A 25,359-nucleotide genomic window follows, 5' to 3' on the forward strand; every position below is an offset into this window, starting at 1 on the left:
GGTGCTGCGGCACCGGAAAACGCCGTGCGGGGGCGGATGGCAGCGCCACCAGTCCCACCCGCGCTTTCCCTAGTTTGTGATAGTCCTGGCTTCAATCCTTCCCAGGAGGCTTGCGCAGCGTCGGTTGCCCTCGTGGGAAAGGGTTTCCCCTGGTGTAGGGAAGGAAGGCTCATCTTGCTTTTGAAAGGATTTAGTAAGGGACGTGAGGGCTCTGGTCAGCACCTGGATGCTGTGAGCATGTTAACAGGGAAACCCTAGCTTAGATGGCAGGTCAGAAAGCCTTTTTTAAATGGCTTTAATATTTGAGGGGATGGGGGAACTCCTCATTCAATGGCTGGAACAGAGAGCCAGAAGGGAGTGATCAGTGATGATCCCTAGGTGTCCATTCTCAACAGAAATGGTACTTTTCTGCTGTACCAGAAGTGAAGTGTGACAGGGAGCATTGTCATGGAGGATGATTTATGGCACACTTTAAAATACACCTTCTCTCAACCGTAGCTTACACCCAACTGGATCAAACAAGTTGAAAGTTGTCACACATGGTTACTAAGGTTCACCGTGCCACTTCCTGTAGTGAGGATCCCTGCCTTTCCGTTGGATGGCACTCAGCAGCAGCATTCACCCTATTTTCTGACCATAACAGAAAGGCTCCCTGTCACATCATTCCTGCTACGGCAATTTCTGTCAAATGAAAACATTGTGGTGTGTCCTCATCCACCTTATCCACCGGATCTGGCACCGAGTGACTTCTGGCTCTTCCCCAAAGTCAAAATCACCATGAAAGGTAAACCTCTTGAATTGATTCAGGACCTCTTACCAATTGTATTAGTTATCTATTGCTCCAATACAATCTCATCTGAAAATTTCCCAAATAACTTGGATATTTCTCATCCAAGCAAAAGTTTAAGAATCAGTTGAAGCAGTAGGATGCCCTCCCCAACACCCACCCACCAAAAAAATTTACATCAACCTTGGACTTTGTATTAGGCCACTTGAACTGCCATAACAGAGTACCACAGATTGGGTGGCTTAAAAAACAGAAACTGTCTCACAGTTCTGGAGGATAGGAGTCCAAGATTAAAGTGCCAGCAGGGTTGGTGTCTGGTGAGGCCTCTCTCATTGGGGTGCAGACAGCGGCCTTCTCACTATGTCCTCACATGGCCTTTCCGTTGTGCTTGCATGGAGAGATCGCTGGTGTCTCTTCCTCTTCTTATAGGGACACCAGTCGTTTTTGGATTAACGTCCCACCCTTTTGATCTCACTCAACATTTATTACCTCCTTAAAGACCCTATTTCTAAATACAATACTCATATTTGGGTTTAAGGCTTCAACATATGAATTTGGGGTGGGTCACATTTTGGGGAACAGTCTTCAATATCTGTTCAATATTTCATTATTTTCTAAATATGATACAACATCAAAAAGATGAAATAGGAGATGATTAGTTGTTTTTGTTACTTAATAACAATATACTAACACTTTAAGCAATGGACTTATGTTTCTTGCTTCAAATTTAACTTTTCAAATCCTTTTTGACATTTTCCACATTTTTCATAAATCTTGGCTCATTTGATGCTTTACCCAGATAATGTTCTTAAGGTTTTGTGTCAAATGTTCTAATTGATTATGTGTTCTTTCTGTCCCAGAAGTCATTAGAGAGATGAAAAAAAAAAAAAAAGTTGAGAGCCATAAGTAGTAGCTCACTCATTCTGTGAGAAATGCCTCACCTTCCCCCTCCATCTGCTACTTTATCTTTCTACTACACACTTGCTCTTAAGTCCTCAAAAAGCTAGCTATGTTTCGGAGAAAGCTGGAAAACCTAGAATAGCAAGAGTAATGCTTTCCCAACTGTAACCTTTTAATATTTTTAAATTGGGAAATAAATAGGAAATTTAAAAAAAACAGGCTTTTAAATGAATAAATTAATGTCTCCAAGTATAAACTTAACGGAAAATAAATAATTCTTTAATTTTATGGAATTCTTTTAAAACTCAAATAGAAAAATATATCTTCAAAAATCTAAGTATTGAGATTTGAAAATAAAATGAAATGAGCTTTTCCCACCCAATTTCTAAAGTGCTGGAAAACTGCTCAGAATTTGAAAAGGTACAGACAAAAATCTCTTTTGATGCCCAGAGCCTAATGAACAGCAAAAAACCTTAGGGCCTCCATCTCCTTCATCTTCGTGGGTCAGGCTCTACCATGATCAACAGTTCACCATCAGCTGCCTCACTTCATCCTCCTCGCCATTCAAAGATTTTTCTTTTTTTTTAAGAGGGAAAAAATTTGCAGGGATGTATGTCACACTATAAACAGTGGTTTTTAGAATACAAGGGACTTATAGTTAGCATTTCTGAATTTCTATAATATTTAAAATGAGCATGCACATCGTAGTTTTGTAAACAGAAAAACTGACTTTTTATAAAGAGAAAACTGGCAGAATTATCCTGTTGAGATAAAAATTCCTTACACAGTCATCCTTATTTTGACAACTTATTTCATTATCCACTTTCATTAAAGTGAGGCAAAATATCCTTATTTCTATATTTCATTGTTTTTTTCCATTTGTATTTAATTCTTTGTTTAGCAAACTGTTTTCCAGTTCCTTTTTCCACTATGTGGAAAATTTACTCTCTGATCTATAGGAAAGGAAAAACTTCTTTGTAATGTGAAGTAGGTCATTTTAAAGTGAAATCTAAATATGAGACATTAGTAGGAAAAAAAACTGCTTAAAATAACACTGCTTAATTTTATGCAGAAGGGGTAACCTGGTGCCAGGACATAAGTTAATATAAGTAACAGGAAGAAACCACACAAAGAACCAATTCTAAAATGATCTCTCTGTTTTTAATTTCTTAAAAACCATGTTCATAGCACACTCCAAGAATGCCACACAGCAATGGTTTGCTGCTCTTAGTCAAACAGAGTATGTCAGAAAATAAAACAAAAAACTTTCAAATGGTTAATGGTTTTCTGGTTAATAGTTAATTTCGCTGAAATTTCTTAAAGCCAATCATCACCATTTAATCTTTGTTTCAGAGTAGTAAACATTTCAGAAATGTAATAAGTATCTATCCAAAATCACACTTCTCTGAAATGCAGTTAAAAGCTGTACAACAGAAACAAAAATAAATATTTTTCTAGAAAGAACATTATTTGGCATTTTTAAATAATATTAAAGGAGGAGTTTTCAAGTGAACATAATATTTAGATTTTCACTTTCTATTACCAGATTGGGTCTCCAGTGGTTCCAATCTGACATTAGTAACAGGAGGAATGATTATGTTATAGTTAGTGAACTTCAATCTTAACAAAGCCAATGTACTTTTCTAGCATAGTGCTTGCTTTATTGAAGTGGTGTCCAGTCAGTACTAAAAATTATTAAAAGTGAGGCCAGATCGTTCAAATTAATTGGTTAATTTCGTTCATACCCAAGTTGTTTTAAACCTAGTTTTCATCATTTATTTAATATTTCTAAGTAGCTTGCTGTATTTCTCTCAAAATCGGTTAAGTGAAATATAAACTGAACTTTGTTTCACTGACTTCATTAAAATATGTCAAATATGGTTAAATCTTATATTCTGCCCTTCCAGATAATCTACATTTTCATTATAAATGCAGAATAGCTGCACCATGAGTTACATCCTATCCATTTCACCTAAATGTTGAAATGCCAAAAGTCAAATTTAAAAATTTTGGATGGTTAAGAAGTTCTTATATAATTCTCTCTCAGAAAGAGAGAGGGATGCCTTTCCATGGATATGAGTAGGGAAAATAATTCACTTCATATTCATGATGTACCAATAAAAAGTATTTTGCTTTTGTCTATTTCCATCAGTCATTCTGAAACCTGACTTCCATTTATAACACCTACTAAAAGAAGAAATTTTCTTTGGAATTATGGTCACAATCTGGAAAAAGAATTGAGAAGGGCTAATTTCAGGCTAATAAAATATTCGAGGAAAGATGAAACAGAAAACAGGGAGGTGATAAAAGCAAGTATGTTGTAATAAAGGCCTCCCTTGTAAACACATTTGTCCTTTCCTCTCACATTTGGAAATGTTATCTAAGTTTTAAAAATGCTCATTAAAACAGTTTACACCACGAATCCTGTAAAAATCAGGCCTATTTCAGCTACATAACCTGTACCTATTAAAGAATTATATTATCTTGTTCATCAAATGAGAGGTAGTGACATTTTATTCTCTCAATGCCGAGCTAAAAATTCCACACGTCTGGCATATGGGTTACAGGGGGAAAAAGCACAGAAGCACCATTGTACACTCATGTTTTGGTATTTCAAGTCACCCATAACTTCATTTGTCATTGGCAGCCGACAATCTGCTGTTAACATTGAAAGCAGTGGGTTCTGATGCTATTTATCATGTAGGACTGGCAGACCTCCATCAACTTTGAAAAATGAAGCAGCTTTCCTTCCATTCTTCTGAACGTGATCTTCATTCATTTTCTCCAAAGCTTCTATCTACAAAATTGATATAAAGAATCCACTTGTCAAAATCCGACTTCACAGAAACCACACTTGAGATTGAGCTAGTGTTTTTACTCTCTTAAAACGAGGTCATTCCTAATGATGCTGGCCTTGATATAGAATTACAATATGTGACAAATATTACAGTGTGTCACATACATATATTACAGCATGACACGTGTCTTTTTTTACTTGATTACATTTCCAGGGTCGATATTTAGTATCTTTATCAAGCTTACAATTGAAATCAAGATATGTCTTGCTACATACTTGCTAAAGCTTTCAGGGAACAGGAAAAAAGAATACCATTGTTCATTTAACAACAGTAACACCTACTTACTGAGTAACTGTACTGAGCTAGAGGCTGGATTTACCATCTTTCTGGTACTTTCTGGCCTTAGGCTCTAGCACAGCTTGGCCAAATTCAAGTCATTCTGAGGAGTTCTGGAACATACTCTATAATCGTTCTCTGCTTTGGTAAATTATGAGGAATAATTAGCTGCTGTTTCGCTTCTTAGTTTTTGTTCAATTTTAAGAGACTTCTGAAGGGAGATTTTTTTTTTTTTTTATGGTTCCATAGTTCCATATTGTAATGACAGGGTATTTCTAAGGATGGCCACTGCTAACTTTCTATATTCAGTTAAAGGCAAGGACCGTGTGTTACTGCTTTTTTGTGTCACCCAGAGTCTCTACCAGTTAACTTCTTCATTCACAAAATAGAGAAAATACATATACTGGAAATATATTTGTCCACCTCAACCAAACTGTGAACTCTTCTAAGAAGTGTTTCGCTGTATATCTCTCCTAAGGCTTAAGTCTGGAAAGGACCAAAAATTTCTCCAGAAAAGAAAAATCTCCAATTAATTTTGTTTTTGAGGGGAAGAGAATAAATTAGTTCTGAGTTTCAGTTATCTACTGTATCCCATACACCATTACCAGGAAGGTAAAAATTAGCTAAGCTCACCTCTGCTAAGAAATCAGCTTCATTATCTGCTGAGATGTTTAAACCTGAAACAGCATTGAAGAGTTCTCGTTCATTAAGAGCTTCCTTTACTCCTCCTTTCTGGAAAAACTAGCAAAGAAATATAAGATAGTCAGTAAGAGATATTAGCAAGGTTCCCTTAGAAACTAAAAATGGAATAGTGTACTTGTAAGACACCACTGAGCTCCTTCCACAATCTCTGAACCACAAATTGTCCCACTTCAAGTTTAACTACGCTCAGGTTACTTGTTTTTTGTCCCTTCTTACACATCTGTGCTGTCTTCTGGATTAAGTTTGTCACAATCTATAGCTGAATTAGGTTTGCACCTTCTATGGCTATAAAAATGGTGGTTTACAAAGTTGTTTGGCATTGCTTTGAATGTGTAGACTCAAAGCATTTACTAAATCCCATGAATTAAAGTTTTCAAGCAGGAGCAGAAGTTATTTCCAACATGAAGTTGTTCTACATTCAGAAAGATATTACCATCTGAATCTGTTGCTAACAGTTCATTTCTTTTAGAAACAGCAAACAAATGTGAACTAACTCTGTGATTACTAAGCTTTACCTTCTCTAATCTGTTTAGTCGGCCCCACAGAAACAGTGATACAGTTTTTTACCATTCTTTTAATGGTAAAAATGACAGTAAGCAAGCAGGCTTAGGACATGCGCCTCTCTAAGCATTGTGCATGTATTAAAAATATCTACTTGACTGCTTAAATACTTGGAGCCAAATTAAAAACTTACTCTGCTGGAAATTTAATTTAATGATATGCAATCAAATTCTTACTGAAAATAAAATCTGACAAATTGATTTGTATCTTCATCTTAAAAGCAGCCAGTAATCAAAACCCCCTTCAATTTCTGGCAATATCTTACTTAGGATTGAGAAAAATATTTGAATTTGTTATAATCCCATAAAAAGCAGCCATATTAATTTACATGCCTACCTGTGAGACATTCCTACAGTCACGGAACAAGAACTCCAGGCCATGAGGATGGGTCGGTTCTACAGACTGACTGACATCGATCAGCCAGACCTATTTACATACAGAGCATACAGTGGTTTACCGTTAGTAGTTTACATGAAGTCATTTAATCTGCACATTAACAAAATATGCTCACCTTCCCAGCATGCCACAGCATGTTATATTCACTGAGGTCGGCATGTACGAGCATACATTCATTATATAACTGCTGCATCAACTGTGAGAAGGTAAGGTAGATATTTAGTAAATGAAGTAACAATTCTAATTTACCAATACAACTAAAACGTCTATGTCAACCAATATTATCCAGAAAAATCAAGATTAGGTAAAAGAACTTACTTCGTCTTTGTAGTCTAGGACTGAGCTTATTTTTTTTAGGGTAGGGTAAGGAAACAGTGAGACAATGGAGGGGATGAGTTTATGACACACAGTTTCCTTGTCCACATAACAGCAATGAGATCAGGAGACCAAGAGGTAGACTTAGATTCCACACAAGTAAGAGAGCAGCCATGCGTATGGTCACTAATCAGGAGACCTTGGCTGACCCTGCATATCAGGGCAAATGGCCCACTGAGACCTCTATGTGGTGTATACAATTCCAAGGTAAAAAGTACTTCCCATCAGACACAGTAAGAAAGAGATATTCCAATAAATTAAGTGACATTATATATTCATTATTGATGGTGACCACTAGCCTTATAGTAGAAATCAGCATTAATGCTTTGTTTCCCAGCCTTAATAGAATCAAATAGGAAAAGTACATCACTGCTTCATCCCTTCACTAGCCACCCCACCTCCAAAAAAGAATCCAGAAAAGTAGACTTGATTTTCCTTTGAATGTTATCCTACTGAAGAAGAGAAAGTTGGATTATCTCCCTAGCTATATCTTAAAAAATTAATTTGGATAACATTTTCATATTGACATCGACTGCTGCATGACATGCGAGCTCCACGCAGAGACTGTGCAAAAAGCATGTTTCTCCACTATTCAATTAAAATACAGATGTCACTGGGAGCATTTTCTTAAGCTAGAAGGACCTCAGATTGAATTCAGTTCTGTCCCGAAGCAAAAATAGCTTCTGCAAGATCCCTGACACGTGCCTCCCAGCTCTACCACCTGCACAGATGGAGAAACCACTCCCTACCATCTTTAGTTTTCATCCTCACCTTCTTATAAGTCCAAATCTGCTTCCTTTGAATTTCCCAACAAGGGAATTTCTTTGCTGTTAGAGCTATAATCATTCAAGACATGCAAACCAATGAGGCACTCTATCTGCTAAATGTAGTAACATCATAATGAAGTTTTGTAAATAATAGCTTCATGCTTCTGTGTCACTGGTGCTAACTGAGTTAGCACTGGTGCTAACAACAGACTCACTTGCCCCGTAAGTCTAGCAGCACCATGCTCTAACCAACTGAGCTAACTGGCCACCCCCATAAGTCTATTTTTCTAAAATGGTTCAAGACACACGCACAGTGATATAAAGACAACTCTTCAATGTTAACATTCCTTTGGAAACTTCAGTTTGTTCTTGTTATGTCACTGTAAAATAGTACTACTTTAGAAAATTTTTTTAAAGTTTAGAGGAAATATTTGTAAAAGTTGGTGTGCGAATGGTTTGAAAAGCACAACTTACTTGAAGAGTTTGATAATAAGCCTCTTGCATTTCTTCACTACTAAGTTTTACTTCTTTCAATTTAGGGGCTGGAACTTGATCATGGCCAATAAAAGACATAACTAAAATGTGTTTCTTGAGTAGCACAACTGTTGGACAAGGAATTCCAGCTCTCTGCATTCTATACAGAAAAAAAGAATTAAGAATGTAAAGATGAGAAGGAGAGAATGTTTTACTTATTCAACAATTATCTAACAGCAATGGGCTGTCACTATGTTCTACTTTGAAGATGTGAGAATGCAAAGACAGTAAGACAAAGGCCTTATGGACCCCATGGACTGGTGCGAACAGACAGGTGTGGAGATGAGTGCAGTGCAGTGTGGGACACCCACTGGCAGAGGTGGGGACAGGAGCTAGGGGAGCATGCAACATCAAGGAAGGCTTATTAGAAGAAGTGGGCGAATGGGAATTAGCCAGATTAAGACAGTGTGTGGAAATGCTGGTCTAAGGCTGGAAGCAGTGTGTGCAAATGCATGGAGGTGTTCAAGAGCACAGTCCATTTGGGGAACGTACAGAGGGTGCCAAAAAAAGTATACACATTTTAAGAAAGGAGAAAAACTGTATTAATTGTAATACTCAATATATACCGATAACAAAAGATGAATACAAGTCACGTTTGACTTCTGCAATTACAAGAGGTGCTCAAAGTGGTTACCATCAGCGTCCAGACACTTCTGATTACGGCGAACTACTGCTTGAGCATAGATAACATCTCTTAAAATGTGTGTACATTTTTTGGGCACCCCTGGTATATAAATCAAAACCGCTGGATCCTGAGTAGGAGGAAGGGCAATGTGGTTTGAGGCTACAGAGACAGGTAGGCTCCACATCACAAAAGGACTTTAAACTTTACACTGAAGACTACAGGGGCTGTTGAAGAATAGTATAGAAGAGACTCAAGGGCAGCAAGACCTCTCAGGAAATTATTTTACTCAGAAGTCCTACTAAGTAGAAGAATTTTACTACTAATAAATATGGATAATTACATTGGAAAGTAAACATCTTTAGAAAAAAAAACTAAAATTAAGCTTTTAATAGATTAAGATATAAGGAAAGGTTTATTAATGAGAAAGATTACTAAATTATTTGGTTGATAAAACAAATTCCTTGACAAATTCTGCTTAGAGAATTGAGGACAAAATACAATTTGACTGGTAAGACTCCGCCCCCACCAAATTAACAAACATCAGATGTAGGAAACATTTTCTGAAACCAAAAGGGAAATCATTATTTATAATAAGCCTAATTGGAAGCTGAAAAAAGACAGCATTTAGATATATAACAAAATGTCTTAGGCAGAAAATGATTTACATTTCCCTCCAAATTTTACTGAGGAAATAAGAAAATAGGTTATTAATCCTAAATATATTAATTCATACTTATAAGCATGGAAATGTTTCTTACAGAAAAACCTCATTAAACACTACAATTTCAAGGCCTTCCATATTTTCTAGAACTTCAAAAGCATGGATTTTTTTGCCTGGCTAATAAGCCTAATACAAAAAGGTTACTTCTAGCACAGTGATTTTTCTTTACCTTGTGAGATTGTGCATTTCTTTTTCTGCCCACATTCGGATGATCTTACGCGGATTTAGTTTACTGAAGCGATCTTTAAACCTGAAAGCATCTTTAATATATTTGTCACGATTCTTAAACTCATTAAGGGTTGTTTTAAATACCTTGATGGCACATTCTGTAGGTATAACTTTACTATCTTCCTTTTGATCCTCCATGCTAAGTGGAAGAAAAAAGATTAAGTCAGTATAAGTTGCCAGCTCACATGTAAAACAATTTCAAAATAAAGATTCTATGACACTTAAGTAGATGTAGATGTACCTTATCTGAGAATAACAAGCCGTTTTTTTTTGTTTTAAGCTTTCAAGTTTGGGGTCTTAATAAAACCTTAGGTATTGGTTTTTTAAATCAAACTCATTTTCAAATAAACTGGCAACCAGTTTTCAACAATCCATAATATTATCTTCCCTTAACGACTACAGAATCAAACTCAAGGAACAAGGAAGACATACGCACATTAAAATAGGCTACAGTCTACCTGCGATCCCCGCCCTATGAGTATGCAAGCAGGGGCAGGGGAGAATAAAAGTACACAACTAGAACAGGTCCCTTTGGATTAGAAAGGTCCGGCGAGGCTTCATGGCACAAATAACAACTGAAACAAAACTGGGACAATGGGTAGAACATGAACAAGTGCAGTCTCAGTATTAACAAAAGCAAAGGTAGGAAACTATAGAACATGTTTGAGAAACAAACACTACAGCTAAGACTTGGCTGGAGAGAGGAAATGAAAGAAATTAGAGCTAAAGGGATGGGATGGAGGCAGGTATTTAAAGAGCTCTGCCTGGGTGAGAAGCCTACAAGTGTTCCCAAAGGTAGTGGGAATTACCAAGGGCTTGACAAACTCCCTGAAGATCAAGTCGATGACAATGTGTCAGGAGAGAAGGGAGCAGGAGTGGCTAGAGGTGTGGGGCTTACTTAGGATGCTAATGCAATAGTCCCACAACAGTGAGCCATTAAAAGTATTTGAATCATGGTGGTGATGGCATGAATGAAGGAGGATGGAAGAGGAGACGATAATATTTACCCTTAAATATCTGAAGGAATGTCAACGTGGAAAAGAAAGGAACTCTATTTCCAGAGGACCGAATCTGACTGGAACTCCCAACCCCTCCTTCTGTACTGTCTTTTCCCAGCTAACTCCTGCTCCTCCAGTCAGCCTCAGGTTAGACTATTCCGACTGGTTCTAAGTAACCCCTTCTCTTCCTAACTGCCTTCTCTTCCTGGGAAATTTTATTTAACCCCATGGCTTAGAGTATCTTCAATATATAGATAACTCCTACATTTCTATCCTGTCCTGACTTTCTCCAAAACTTTAGGCTCATTTATCCGATCCCTACTTGACACCACTTACTTAGATGTCTACCAGGCATTTCCAACTTAACATGTCCAAAGCACAATTCTTATTAACGGTACCCTAAACCTGCCCTTCCCCAGGCTCTACCTCAGTATATGGTCCCACCCAGTTGCTCTAGCCAAGCATCTATCCTCTTATGCCCCACATCCAATCCAATAGCAGTTATTATAGACCCAATCTTATTTTACTGTAAGTATAGTAAAATATACTTTATAGTAAAATAAGATTGGGTCTTATATTAATTTTTGCTCCAAAAGGCGCATGAGAGCTGATGGTCCGGCTAGGTCTTATTTTCAGGGAAACACGGTAAGTGTCCACATACATTAAGCATCTATTAAAATAATCCTATACATAATATTTTCTGTATGAATCCTAAAAATTTAAATAGATGGCATACTGTATATATTCTGCTACTAGCTTTTTATATTCAATTATTATTTTTTTTGCCTATTTTTAAAATCCACGTTGAGATCTAACTTCATCATGACCTCTTCCTTGAACATGACTGGCAATAATCTTGATCTGTTCTCTATTCCTATCCCATACTACAAAGTCTCACTGATATAACTGCGTACTCTATTATGTAATTATGTTTTATTGACCAGATCAATTCTTGCTGTAATGTTCTCCTTTTGGCTATGCCATACGCTCTTTGAGAGTAAAAAATATGTCGCACTTTATTCCCTGAAAAATCTAGCACAAGTACTATTAGAGTAATTGTTGAATACTGGGCCAACCTAAGTCACAGAAACCAGAACAACTTTGTGGTAAGCAGAATCCTAAGATGGTCCCCAAGATTCCATGTGTATACACTTGAAATAATCCCTGTTCCCTCTGAGTGTGGCTGGGGTAGCCACTCCCTTCATTCGCTTACATTATATGGCAAAGGTGATGGTATAGGCATTCCCAGAATTACAGTCCATTGTCTAAGATTCCACTCTAGCTGACTGAAGGGAGAGATAATCCTGCTGGCTTTGAAAAAGTGACCTGCTCCATGAAAGGGCATGTAAAAGGGCTATACGAGTAGGAACTACAGGGGCCTCTAGAAGCTCAGAGCAGCCTCCATCTTACAACCAACAAGAAGGTGGAGAACTTCGTCCCATAGCTGCAAGGAACTGAACTGTACCAAGGGAACAGGACTCCAAGCTCCAGAAAGGAACACGGCCCGGCCGATACCCAGTTCGCAGTCCTGTGAGACCCTGAGCAGACAGCCCAGCTAAGTTGTGCCACCCGAACTTCTGATCAACAGAAACTATGAGGTAATAAATGGGTGTTGTTTTAAGCTGCTAAGTCTGGGGTAATTTGTTATGTGGCATAGAAAACTAATATAAACATTTAAAAGCATTTATTTTCAGTTTTACTCTCAGAAAACCGAATGCTCTCTAGTTTTCCTAACTTACAAGTGCCAAAACACAGATAATGATGTCAATAACACCAGAAGAAAAGAGAGATCATTCATTATAATAATGTATCATTAAGTATTACAGAAAATGGACAAAGGATAAACAGGCAATTGATAAGGAAAAGAAATACAAATGGCCAATAAAGCACCTGAAAAAATGTACAACCTTAATCATAATTAAATACACACCAAAATATCAAAATGGTACTTTTTTAAACTTTCACTCTGACAAATATTAAGTTAAGCACTGATCAGGATGAGGGAGACAGGCTCATACTGCTGGTGGTAGCAAAAATTGGTTAACCTCATAACAAGGCAATTTGGCAATATCTACTGATATTTAGAATGTACGTGTAAACAACCTGGATATTTAACTAGCTCACAGGGAAAATTACATTTGCCCTACCATGAAAAGATAAACACAAGTTCAAGATTTCTGGCCTTTGGTGTGATATACAAGAAAAAAAATTAATGTTTAATAAATAAATCAAGAAATACTGTTTGCTACATAGCCAGCTCAGAGGCCCAAACAGTGAGCAAAATCTGGTACTCTCCATTCAATGAGGTGTTCCACTATTTAACAAAAAGGGGGGAAGTGCATATAGTATTTCCCCCAGCAATTACAATGTTAGGAATTTAGCTTAAGGATGTATCTGCAAAAACACACCAAGGTCGATGTACAAGAATATTCCCGTACATTCACACAGAGAATGTACTACCATAAAAAACAAGGTGATATAAGCCAGTAATATAGAAGGATGTAAAGTATATTAACTGAAAAACCAAGACCCTGAACTTAAAGTATAATCTCTTTTGTATAAACAAAATAAAGGATATATGCATAAAAATTTCTGGAAGACTAGGCTAAAAATTGTTAATAGTGGTTAAGGCTAAAAATTGTTAATAGTGGTTATCTTTGGAGAAAAGATCTGTGAGGTGAGAGTTGGTAAGATGAAGGCTCCTTTTCATTTTAATGCTTTCTGTAAAGTTTTAATTTCTATCATGAGTAATCTTTCATTTTCAATAATTTGTGCCATTAAGTTTTATTTGCCTAGTCTCAGGGAATCGTCAAATAACATTTGGAAACAAGGCAACAAAGCTTAAAGGAAGGAAGAAATAAATGATCTCATTTATCCCCACAAAAATCCTATGAGGTGACGGTTCATTTCTAAATGAGGTTTAGTAACTTGCTCCAGATCATAGTTTGAAAAATGTTGAACTGTTTTACCATAATAAGCATTTTTATGCTTTTCATTTTGGAACTCAACAGTATAATTCAATATACAATTATATATGTATGTCTCATCTAGAAAGGGAGACTAAAATAGTTAAAAAAACCAAAGGCAAGGACTAGACCAACCATCGTTTGAATCCCTGTAAGTATACAGTAAATAGCTTCTAAACCTAAAAAGACTGGAATAGTTTCTGTAATCTGTTTTAACATTTTTGTCTGTAAACAATGTTAAGGTAAAGGAAAAGCTGAGCCAGTAAGCCTTGCTGGTTGACTTCAGCAGTAAGTACCCAGATTTCGTATTCCTGGCTTAGGCATATTTTCTAAACAGTCTCCACTTTTAAAAATGTTTCTCCTCATGCAGTTCTTTACTAATCTAAGCCCTTGTAACACAAGTGAAGTAGGTAAGATCTATTAGATTGGTGCAAAAGTAATTGTGATTTAAAAGGCTAAATTGCAAAAACTGCAATTACTTTTGCACCAACCTAATAAATAGCATAAGAACTCTATAAGAAGTTTCCTTAAATAATGTAAGCATTATTTAAAGCTGGTATTTCTTAAAGTAAGGATTGGAGTTATAAGGGAAGGAATCAGTAACTGATCTAAGCGCATCCCCTCCAACCTGGTACCAAAAGGCCCCACAGTGGAAACACTAGGGGTTTTGAGACAAACCCTGGTTCAGACTGTGCTCTGCTGCCATTTACAGCAGCCTGAATGATATAGTATGATTATAATAATGAAGAAAATATATGCACAGAAAAAAGACTAAAGGAGTCTACACAAAATTATTAATGGTTATCTCTGGATGGTGGGATTAAAATAATGGTGTTTTTCTTTAGACATCCTATGTTGCCTAGATCTTCTACAATAACATTTTTAAAATTACTCTGCTTTCCATGCAGCATTAACTTTGATTTTGTGTAAATCCATTAATATTGGGGAGAAAGGGCTAAGCTTTTGTTGACATGATGGTATTGTACTTTGCTCATTTACCTCCCACCATATGCGTGAAAGACAACAGATTCCTTTCCTGTACTAATACAGCCAGTGATTGTCTCCAACATTCCAGAGTTGATCATTTTATACATAAGTAAACGTGTCTTAGGATCAACTGCTTTTTCCTGCAAGAGATAAGCACTATAAGTGAAAATGTTAATCACAAAACATTTTGAGTCATTTCTAGTAGCTAACATTCAAAGTATTTCTTTTTTTTACTTTCATTATTTAATTTACTTATAACAAGCTCTTACAAGGGCTGTCAAGATACAATTCATTCCTGTAACTATAACTGTAATGTCTTTGCAAGTGAATATCTAAAAGAACTATTAAAAGTCAGATGCTAGCTTAGTCAAAATCTTATTTTTATCTCCAAAGTTTAAATAACTCTCCTAGTGTATTTAGTGTTTTTCTAAAGGTTTAGAAATTAGCTTATTCTCAAGATATTAGACATTATCTTCATTAACGTAAAACATTAGAGATTTTTAAGTTGTTACTAATATATCATAAAGTAACAGGAAGCAATATTTTTAAAATCTTAGAACATTTATTTGCAATGTAAATTATACAGTCCAAATTAATTATGACCATTAAAATGTTAGTTTTGAATAGGTGATTAATAACTATCACATTTAATCTGGAAAGTCAAATAAGCAAAGCTACAGGTTTTATTTACATCTTTGATTTCAAAAGCCAGTCTCATGAAAAAAATATCAAGCGTGAAGTTTTGTTTTTCCCCAAACATGTTTTCTAATCTGAATCTTTCCATCCAAGAAAAAAATGTAAGATTACTTACTGCAGTAGAATGTTCCTTTTTCTCATGAAGGCGGGCACTTCGACGTTCTTCTGAGTAGGCATGTTGTTTTAAAGCATTGAAAACATGGTTTGGTAGTTTTAAATCCATTCCAGTTCCATCTCCTACCTGAAACCCAGGTGCAAACTGCCAAAAAGAAGAATTAGCAGCTGAAATAACTTGAAAAATTTGGACAGTAAAATCAAAAAGATCAGTCTTTACTTGGAACAGGTTTCCTACCGAATAGATGAAGCTATGAAAGCAGAACCCACAGGTATTACAAAGGAAAACTAACCTGACTTACTAATAAATACAAGAGGAAGGACAGCGAGGCTATTTAAGAAATTGCAAAACCCAAATGAAGAGGTTTAGTCTACGCTCAGAAAACACCCAATCACATCTAAAATCCGAGGTACTTCAGCATATGCTTTGTACCTTGTTTTTATATCAGACAAAGGACACATATTTTGAAGGCTATACTAAATCTTACCAAAGAAATATAATTTCATAATTATTGTTGACAAGTGGTTAGTATAGCAAGCTATGTCCATACCATGACAATTATGTTTTAGAGCGGCACTCTGCAATATAGTAGCCACTAGCCACGTGTGGTATTTAAAGTTAAATTAATTAAAATGAAATTAAAATTCAGTTTCTCAGTTGCACCACCCAAATTTCAAATGCTCAATTGTCAATTATGGCTACAATATTAGATAGCATAGCTATAGTACATTCTTACTATCACAGAAAGTTCCAATGGACAGGACTGTTCTAAAGCAGATTTGGATTATTTCTAGAATTTTATAATAGGTTTACTTAACAAGTATATGTGTCAAGTCTAAATGTTTTATATTAACCACAATATTTATGAAAGAGGAAGAATGCTATTTTTTTCCTTTTTCTCTTATTTTTTTAAAATTACATTTTATTTCTGATTTTGCAGGGTAGTTCCAGCAAAAGTTAAAAATTTTTAAAGTATAAAAGGGGATATAATAGGAAGTATTTCTCCCATTCCTAACACCCAATCACCACTGTTACCTGTTCATGGTTAGGGGTGTTATTTTATGAAAAATAATATGCTGAAAAACAAATATGTTACTTTTCATAAGAATAATTTCTTAATTTTAGAATCAGTATAAATCAAGCTATTTTTCTTTTGAGGAATTTTATTCCGCAGTACATTATAGTCTCATTAGTGGCCAAGATTCTTCATAGTATTGTTATATTATTATCTAAAACATCTTTAGAAAGGACATAGGATATTTTTAGAAATTTAAGATATCATATTTAGAACCCGATGTTTTTATTCTAATACAACTCTTGATTCAGAGACAATACTTTCTGTAACTTACATTTTCCATTCTGGCTGTATTCTTTCTCCCACATACTACTTCATCATGTTTGGTAGTGATGTCTTTTCCTTTTCCAATAAAACCCTTTTTGGGAGTAGGAACTGGTTTTGCTGAAGGCAAGTAAGACAAACCAAGTATTTAAAAATAGCAAAGACTAAACTGCTGTGTTCAATATTGTCTGAAAAGATATCTGAATTTAACATAAATTCCCAAACGCGATTCAAAGACAAATATAAAATAAAAAGATTCATTGGAAACCTTAGCCTTTCTATGTCCCCATCCTACCCTTCCCCGACCCTCATCACCGAAAATAAAAGCATTGATACCTGGTATGTAGGGATCATCACGAGTATCCTGCCAGTCAACCTCATCTTCAGAGCTATCACTGTCTTCGTAAGGATGCACTTTTCGATAATTTTCAAAGGAAATGGAAACTTAAAAGGCAAAATAGTTGAAGACTTATTTAGGAGCATGTTACAAGCATTTTTTACCACCCAAAGCAGTTGTCACAATAAGTTCATAGTACCTTTGCTATCTCCATTGAATTTTTTTTCTTCACGCCTAAGCTGTGCATCATATTCTCTGTCAAATTCCATCTGTAGCATCTGAGCCAGCATTAGGTCGCTGGAAGTATCAGTGTTTTCTCCAGTAATAAATGGTCCTTCAGCAACACTATTCAAAATAAGGCAATATAAACTAACGCAATGTGCTTGTGTAAACAGATGCTACCAATTATGAGTAGGATGTGCTTTTTCATTGTTAAAACTTGAACTGAAGAAACAAAGGGAAAAAACTTTACCAGGCCATTCACTTTCTCCTGCCCAGTTGCCCTCTGACCAATAAAAGGAACCTATGAGAGCACCAACTAGGATTAAGAAAGCTGTGACAGAAAGGTAATGGGTCTATAATAAAATACAAACTGAGACCTAGAACTCATTTGTTCTGTGTTCTGATCAAAGAAGAGATAAAAGAGAAACTACAAACATTTGATCAAAACTGTAACCTCCTTCATTATTAATTTGGAGTCCATCTGGTTCGATTTTTGGAATAACTAAAAACCCAGAGAAGCACAGTGGTTTGCCCAAGGTAATACTGAAAACTCATCACAGAATCAGGACCAAAACTCAAATATCAGTAGACTCCTCATATGGTGCTCTTGCTACAGTACTGCTTTTCTATATGTGTAATATTTCTTAATCACTTGTCATGACAATCACTAATCAAATCCTAAAACTTTGTTATAAGCTGCTACACAAAATAGATTCTTTGTGAATTTTACTTACACAACTTCAGGAAAAGTGGCAGCTTCTTCTTCTAATTGCAATTCTTTAGCCAACTGTTCACTCATTACATCAGCCAACGAAGATATTGTATTTTGAGGGGTAGCCCATGGACACTGTTTAAAAAAAAGAAGAAAAAAAAAGACAATTCAACTCATATAATGAAATTAAAGTACCTTTCAAACTTGGAAATAAGGTTATCTTTTGAGATTAAACTAAATAAACCCAAAATGAATGAGTACCTACTTGAAGAAATCATCTTAAAAGTAAAACTATCTCCTAGCTCAAATCTAATCAAAGATAATGTAAAGTGAAACAACCAGAAGTACTTTCTAACCTGTTTGGTAGGTGTGTCCTTTTAGTTGAGGGGAAGCATCAGACTAACATAGCATCACCGTGCTAGCCAATGAGTTCATGTAACGCCCCTTGTTCCAATTCCATGATCACCAAGCGACCTTCTGCTTATAATTTCTCTTATAGGAACAGACTATATACTGACTGGCACAATTCAAAGCCCAATTAGAAGTTACACCTCATTCTAACTTAAGAAGTAAGTCTTCTACATGTAAGAAGTGTGTGTCAGCCTTTCTCAAGACACCTTCAGATACGCTAAAACAAAAATAACTATGACAAACAATAAAAATTATATTTCTGAACTTTAGAAGCTGAGAAATAGTCTTTAAACAGTACCAGTAGAGGAAAGTAATATTCCGTGAGACTCTTCTTGGGTAGCTAGCCAGCCCGTCTTCCTTAATGACTTCATAGTCTCAGCCCTCTTGAAATTGTAGGTTTATTTCACAGTTAATTTTTGAGGGGCAAGCTTTACTTAGCAGCAAATGATTACATTTGATAGTCTAGTGATTAAGACCATTAATATTGAATAAGATGTCTAAATATCTCTTGAATATGCTCAGCTCCCCTTCTAAGACTCTACTCCAAGGTATCAGCCTCCCATCACCGGGCTACTAGAAGATGTACAAGCCTCCTAAATAATCTTTCTGCTTCCAGTCCTGCTGGTTTCCTTTAGCCACACCACAGCACAATGGTTTTTCTAAAATGCAGATTTGATTGGTCCAGTTCCGTTACTTAAAACTCTTTCGTTGTTTTAATGTTTACCACTACTGTTGTGATAAAGTCCAAACTCATTCCTTAACTACTACTGTCTGATTTAGAACACAGCATATGATACCTGTTTTAGCCACAAAGTTGTTTAATCACGTTTAGCCAGTAAAAACTCTACAGCTGGCCTAAGGGCCTGTTGGTGTGACTCCCAGCGACCACTGGGCAACTGACCCTTGTTCACAAGTTCCACAGCACTGAGGTTCGGTAATTTATTTGGTTCAGGCTGTTAGCATGGAGTACTTAAGGTTGGTAAGTGATAACTACATTTATGCCTAAGTGAATCAGAATCAAGTTTTATCTAGTCTGACCCTGAGATTGATGAGATGTACCCCGTCCCCAGCACACAAGAGCCTACTGCAGAATTGACCTGGAGAAAACAGGGTGGCTCCCTCAAGGTCTGGTGTGACTTCATTAACTCAGAGCTTATCATCAATCGAGCACTCTCCTGGTGAAGATTTTGAGGTCTGGAATCTTGAAGCTCTCTATAATCTGGAAATACAGCTCATCTTTTGGTCACAGGACTCTGCTGACCTCATTTTGAATCCTCTAGGTAGAAGACATAATGCTGCCTCAGCCTAGAAATGTTTGGTCTGATCAGTTTCAAAGTCCAGGTTCCAAATGGCAAATAATTGTATTCTCTAACTCAGAATTGTCAATCACATTTTGCAATGACTAAGTAGAATAACAGACAAAAATTCACTATTTTTGAGTCACTTGGCTAAATATACATGATTTACATACATTATTTAAGTCACACCACAACTGAGTAGTTGCAAAATCATCCCCATTTTACAGATTTAGAAATTGAGACACAGAAAGTTTGTGTTTTTTTCTTTTTTTAACCCAAGATAACACTGCAGATGGAAGTGCTGAGATTTGAACCAAGGCAGTAGGAATTAAGAGACTGCACTCTTAGTAGCATGTTGCTGTACTGCTTCTCTAGTCACCTTGTCCTGGGATGTGAGACGCAAACTGCTGTACTGCCTGCAGTCTAAAATTCAAATTCCTCAGCAATAAATTCCCTTCACAACTTGACCTAATTTAATTTGCCAACCTCAATGATCATTACCCTACATTCTAGCAACACTAATTACATGCCAAATATGGCACACTTTCACCTTTCCATTCGTTTACACATGCTCTTCTCTCAATGCTTTTTCTTCCTTCTCTATTTCCCCCAATTAAATGTCTCCTCCTCCATAAGGCTGTCTGACAAAATCTGATCCTTTCCTTTATGTTCCCATACCACTGTGTACTGTTTGAGCAGGGCCAATCACTGCATCAGCCACAATACAGCAGGAACCTCTTGAAAGGCAGGGTCTTCTCATTCTCAAGAACACAGCACAAAGCTTCAGACATACAGAGGCACTCAAACATTTATTGAATATGTACCAAAAGGAAACACTGGAGATATTTCACGGAACAGCCAGGTAGTCAGTAGGCTGTAGAGGTCTGGTACCTTTCTACACCTCTACTATTCTCAAATCCTCTTTTCCATCTCGAAGTTGGCCCCTTTGCCCACCCACTTCTAATGTTTCTAGTCTTTTGCCAGCAGTCAATTAACTCCACTAAGATGTTAAAGTAAAATTGGGTGACAATTCCTTGGAAGAGGCAAAAATCATAGGTAGTAACTGTAATTTTGAGGCAGAGATTTACCTACTCCCAAAATAGACTGAATCAGAAAGGGAAACATGTAGATATACCCCAGAGGGCACCACCACTCCCTTACTGCCCCCTCCCACTGCTCTTGCTCCTCGGAGCCTTAGTCTAGAGCTGTACCTACCTCCCTGTACCTCGGCTGCCCAGCTCAGCTGCGCTGCCTTCCTCTGGTGAGGGTAAGTAAAGACTTCCGAAAGGCTGCCAACTCTCATACTTCGATCAAATCCAAACTCTTCAAACCAGCAGCCAAAAGCCCTCCATAAATATTTTTGAGCTGTGTGAGGGACAGCTGCTGAGCAGGGGCAATCTACCACAACACAAAAGGTTCACCACTCCAAGAGGGGCTTAGAAAATTTACTGGGGGCTCCTCCTAGGAATGGGCACCACGGGATGTATGTAGGGGAATAATAATAGTAACAATAAACCTAAAGAAAGAAAAAAAGTCCTCCCTAATCTTCTCTACGTTTGTTGTCCAATAATGTCATTTCCCACTATTCCCTTCATCAATATAAATAAACTCCCCATTGCATCAAGATCTAATGGGAAACTCCACACAATCTTTTCCAATTAGTTATTCTGCTTAAAATGACATCTATCGCGCCCATAGCCAGCTCTGATTCATTCTTTCTTGTTTGCTGAAAAACCCTGTTTTTCTCTCCTCTGGGAAACTGCCACCACTGAACTCTGCTACCTTCACTACTTCACTACCACCACACTCTCCCGTCCCCCTTTCCTTCCAGCTCCTAAAGATGTGTCCCTGGCTGCTCATCCCACTTTTTTCTTTTAAAAAGCTTTTAATGCAGACAACTATGGGGAAAGAATTAAGTAAAATAAGAACAGCAACCATGAAGGAGGCACATAACAAAAACTCAGTCCTCAACTAGAAGGCAGGCAAGAAAACCATAACCCACAGGAAGGTCCCTCTTCTACCTATGCAGCTAGAAATTATAATCCAGGCAGAATATTTCAGTGGGTAATTTTACTTCTTAAGACAAGGGTCTCTGGAAAATGTGGTCTGGGTCTATACAACAACACTAATCTATGTTTTGTTTTGTTTTTTAACTTTAAATTTTACTTTTAGATCTATACAAAATTACAAAGACACTACAGTGAGTTCCCAAATATCCCATACCCAGTTTCCCCTGTATTATTAGTATTGTGAATGTCACAATTGATGAACCAATATTTATATACTATTAACTAAAATCCACACTTTACAAGTATTCAGATTTCCTTCGTTTTCCCCAAATGTTATTTTTCTATTCCAGATCCTACCCAGCATACCACGTAACGTTTAGTCATCATGTCTCCTTAGGCTCTTCTTCGCTGTGAGTTTCTGGCTTTCCTTGTTTTTGATGGCCTTGACAGTTTTGAGGAGTACCACTAATTTTTTACAGCTCCCTTTCCAACAGAGCTACACACTTCCTCACTTTTCACCTACAAGTTAGCCAACCCTCCCTTGGAATATTCCCTAACACTCTGTCTATAATAGCAGTTTGGCATTTTATAAATTATACCCCAAGACCCTGGTGGAGGGGTCCCCAAGACCCTTTCAGGGTATCTGTGAAGTGAAAATTGTCTTCATAATAGCACTAAGACATTCATTGTTTTTTCCACTCTCATTCTCTCAAAAGTGTAGCGTTTTCCAGAGTCTATATCAGATACGACATCATTCTCGTGGCTACTGGAATGTGTGCTTATATATTCTTGCATTTTTCCAACATTTTCTAAGGTAGTAGGTTTAGGATATGAATGTGCATTTTTAGAGATTAACTCTGTTTTCAGTATGTCTGCCTACTGTGTTCTTATGACCCATCTTTGATTATACTTGCTATAATTTACATATCTGTGAGGCTGGATTTTCTTCGCATCCATAGTTCAACCAAAACATATCACAACAGACTGAAAGAAAAAAACAGGCGCTATGACAATCCAGCTGTCTTCTATTTAATCAGACATTTAAAAGATTTACAGAAATATAAAACAATTATTACTCTCCACTAATTTTTTTGGTTTGGAAAATAGTGTTTTTTAATATAAAATGTTATTTATGTTAACACATGACTTTTAAGTCATGTAATAAACATTTTTCAATTTTGCAATTTTAATTTCTGATTATGACAAATATCAATAGCAGTAACCAATATAAACAAAAGTTCTCTGGGTCCTCAATGATTTTTAAGAGTATAAACAAGTCCTGACTGAAAAGTTTTGAGACTCTCTGCCCTTTAACATTCTTTCCATTTTTCAAGACTTTCCTCTAATCTCCACTTCCTCTATGCAGGCTTCTATGATCACTTTGGTCTTCCAAGAGGTTAGAGAAGGAAAGGACTAAATGAAACTTGCAGCATCTTTCTAATTGTTTTGCCTGTGAAAATGCTATCTTCCCAATAAAATGTCAGTAAATCCAGAATGACTTTTTTGTTGAATGATTAAACTTTATAGTTTTGATGATGTACACTTAAATGAAAATACAACTGATATCAAGTATTTACTGAATTACTTTTGTAAGTGAAATTTGTTCTGAGGTTAAGTATTCTGAGCAAAGCTGGTTTCATTTGACATTTTTAACCAGCCTTTATAGTTGCTTAACTGGAGGAATTTAACATGTAGAATATATGTTGATTAGTATCTGCCTACTACTGATTTTGTCCTTTTATGCTTACTAATCTTGGCCTTGTAAATAAGGCCTTAATAGAAAAAATATACAAAATAACATGTAGGTATAATATTTGCCAATGGAGTATCTTAGATGCTCCCTGCAGTTGTATGAGAACTTTCATAAAATTAATTTTCCTTTACTTAGTCGTTAATTATTTCCCCTTTTTCTGTTAAAACCTGGCATGAAGATCCAATAAGATTAACAAGTGACCCTTCACACGGAACAAATATTCTGTGTTAACATGTAAAAAACAATTATAAAAAAATTGGATTCCTTCACAACCTTAATTTGAGGAACACAAAATCCCAACTGAAGCAAACCCTCAATAAAGTGGCCGAAAAGTCTTTTCAGCATTCTAATGAAAGTATCATGAAAAAGAGCAACCTGAAAACCAGAAGCCAAACGTGAAACGTGAAATGAACGTAATGGTTGGCCATTATAGGAAAAAGCTTAACGTTATATAAGGATTCATAACCATTTTATAGTATGTAGTGTATACCTGAGTATTAACTAGGCCGGGGGGAGAAAGCGTGCTCCTGGATTTATCTTTTACTACTTAAAAACTAAGAAACTGCCAAAGTAGGATAAGCACACTTGTCAAGTTAAGGAAACAGCTGCCTAAATCACCCTTCTGCCGAGCTTCCTGTGTGATTGGGCTGACTCATTTGGCCCATGAAAAACAAGACCGTACTTGTTTTCCCTCAAACGTCAGGGTATCTGAGTCCTGCCCACAAATATGCTCCGGAGGTTCAGAGAGCAAGGGGCATACCTAGAGAGACCCCAAATCGGCCAAGGTGGCCTCTGGCAGCCGGGGCTCCCTCCCCACTTCTCCCACCCCCACCCCAGCAGCCTTGCCTCCGGTCCCTCCTTTTCCAGGCCGCCGGGGTCTCGCCCACAACTTCCCGAGTCGCCTGCCACTCTCTCTGGGCCCTCCGAGAGGACCAGCCCAGGTGCCCAAGGTAGGTGCGTCGGCCCCGACCGCCACTCACCTTGGGCTCAGGCGATGCCACTCCGACCAGATCCATGTGGGGGAAGAAGGCAGAGACAAGAACAGAGCAGAGAGGTGACAGGACGGAGGGAAACAGCCTCCGCTCAGGAGACAGGCGGCGGGGCAGGGGCGACAGGGAGCTGGTGCTGGAGCTGAGGTGACAGATGGCGGAGGCGGCCGAGGCGGCCGCGTCCGGAACTAGACCTTTTCTCTTCCGCCCTCTCCGGTCGGACCGTCGCATCCGATTGGCCGCTGCTCCGGGCTCCGCCTTAAGACACATTTCCCCGCCTCCGGAGGGCCGCACTTCCGGCCTCTGCGGGGGTCCCGGGGTAAGTGGTCACGGTCGCCCAGTGGGGCGGGGCAAGGGAAGGGTGTTGCCTCTTTTCGCCTGGGTCTGCCCTGTCCCCGCACCGCCTGACCCTCCTGGCTGCGCGAGACGTCCGCTGGATCTAGTTACCTGTGTGGACTACAAATAAACAAGCAAACGAAGCTCTCTGTTCATATTTCCCGGGTGAATTCTAAACTCTAATGGTGTGGGAGACACACAATGGCAGGTTTAGACAGCGGAGGGAGACTTAAGACTGTCGTATTTTGTTATTAGCGTTAGGAGGCGGGGCATGGAATGTGAAAATTTCTAAAATGTGCTATATAACGTTGAGCGTAAATAGGACTGCGTAAGTGAAATTTTGATTCTGTATTTTGTTGAGAGGTTTTCATAAAGTAGATAAAGATAGCTAAGCATTACATTTCACTTACTATATTCATGCACTGTTCAAAGTACCGTGTTAACTCGTCAGCCCTCAAAAT

At 37.4% G+C, this 25,359-nt stretch overlaps 1 protein-coding gene across 1 annotated transcript; it reads right to left on the reverse strand.

Moving 5' to 3' along the window:
- Positions 1-2,826: 2,826 nt before the first annotated feature.
- Positions 2,827-24,802, reverse strand: RIOK3 (RIO kinase 3). The gene is made up of 13 exons (XM_019741233.2): positions 24,554-24,802; positions 18,125-18,237; positions 17,368-17,513; positions 17,168-17,275; positions 16,842-16,951; positions 15,493-15,636; positions 14,694-14,821; positions 9,672-9,869; positions 8,097-8,256; positions 6,596-6,676; positions 6,421-6,510; positions 5,455-5,562; positions 2,827-4,484 (listed from the first exon to the last, which is right to left on the reverse strand). Exons 1-13 carry the CDS (start codon positions 24,791-24,793, stop codon positions 4,377-4,379), a joined length of 1,734 nt encoding a protein of 577 aa, XP_019596792.2. The 5' UTR covers positions 24,794-24,802; the 3' UTR covers positions 2,827-4,376.
- Positions 24,803-25,359: the final 557 nt, after the last annotated feature.

The sequence above is a fragment of the Rhinolophus sinicus genome, linkage group LG09 (assembly GCF_036562045.2).
Source record: "Rhinolophus sinicus isolate RSC01 linkage group LG09, ASM3656204v1, whole genome shotgun sequence".
Classification (NCBI taxonomy): Eukaryota; Metazoa; Chordata; class Mammalia; order Chiroptera; family Rhinolophidae; genus Rhinolophus; species Rhinolophus sinicus.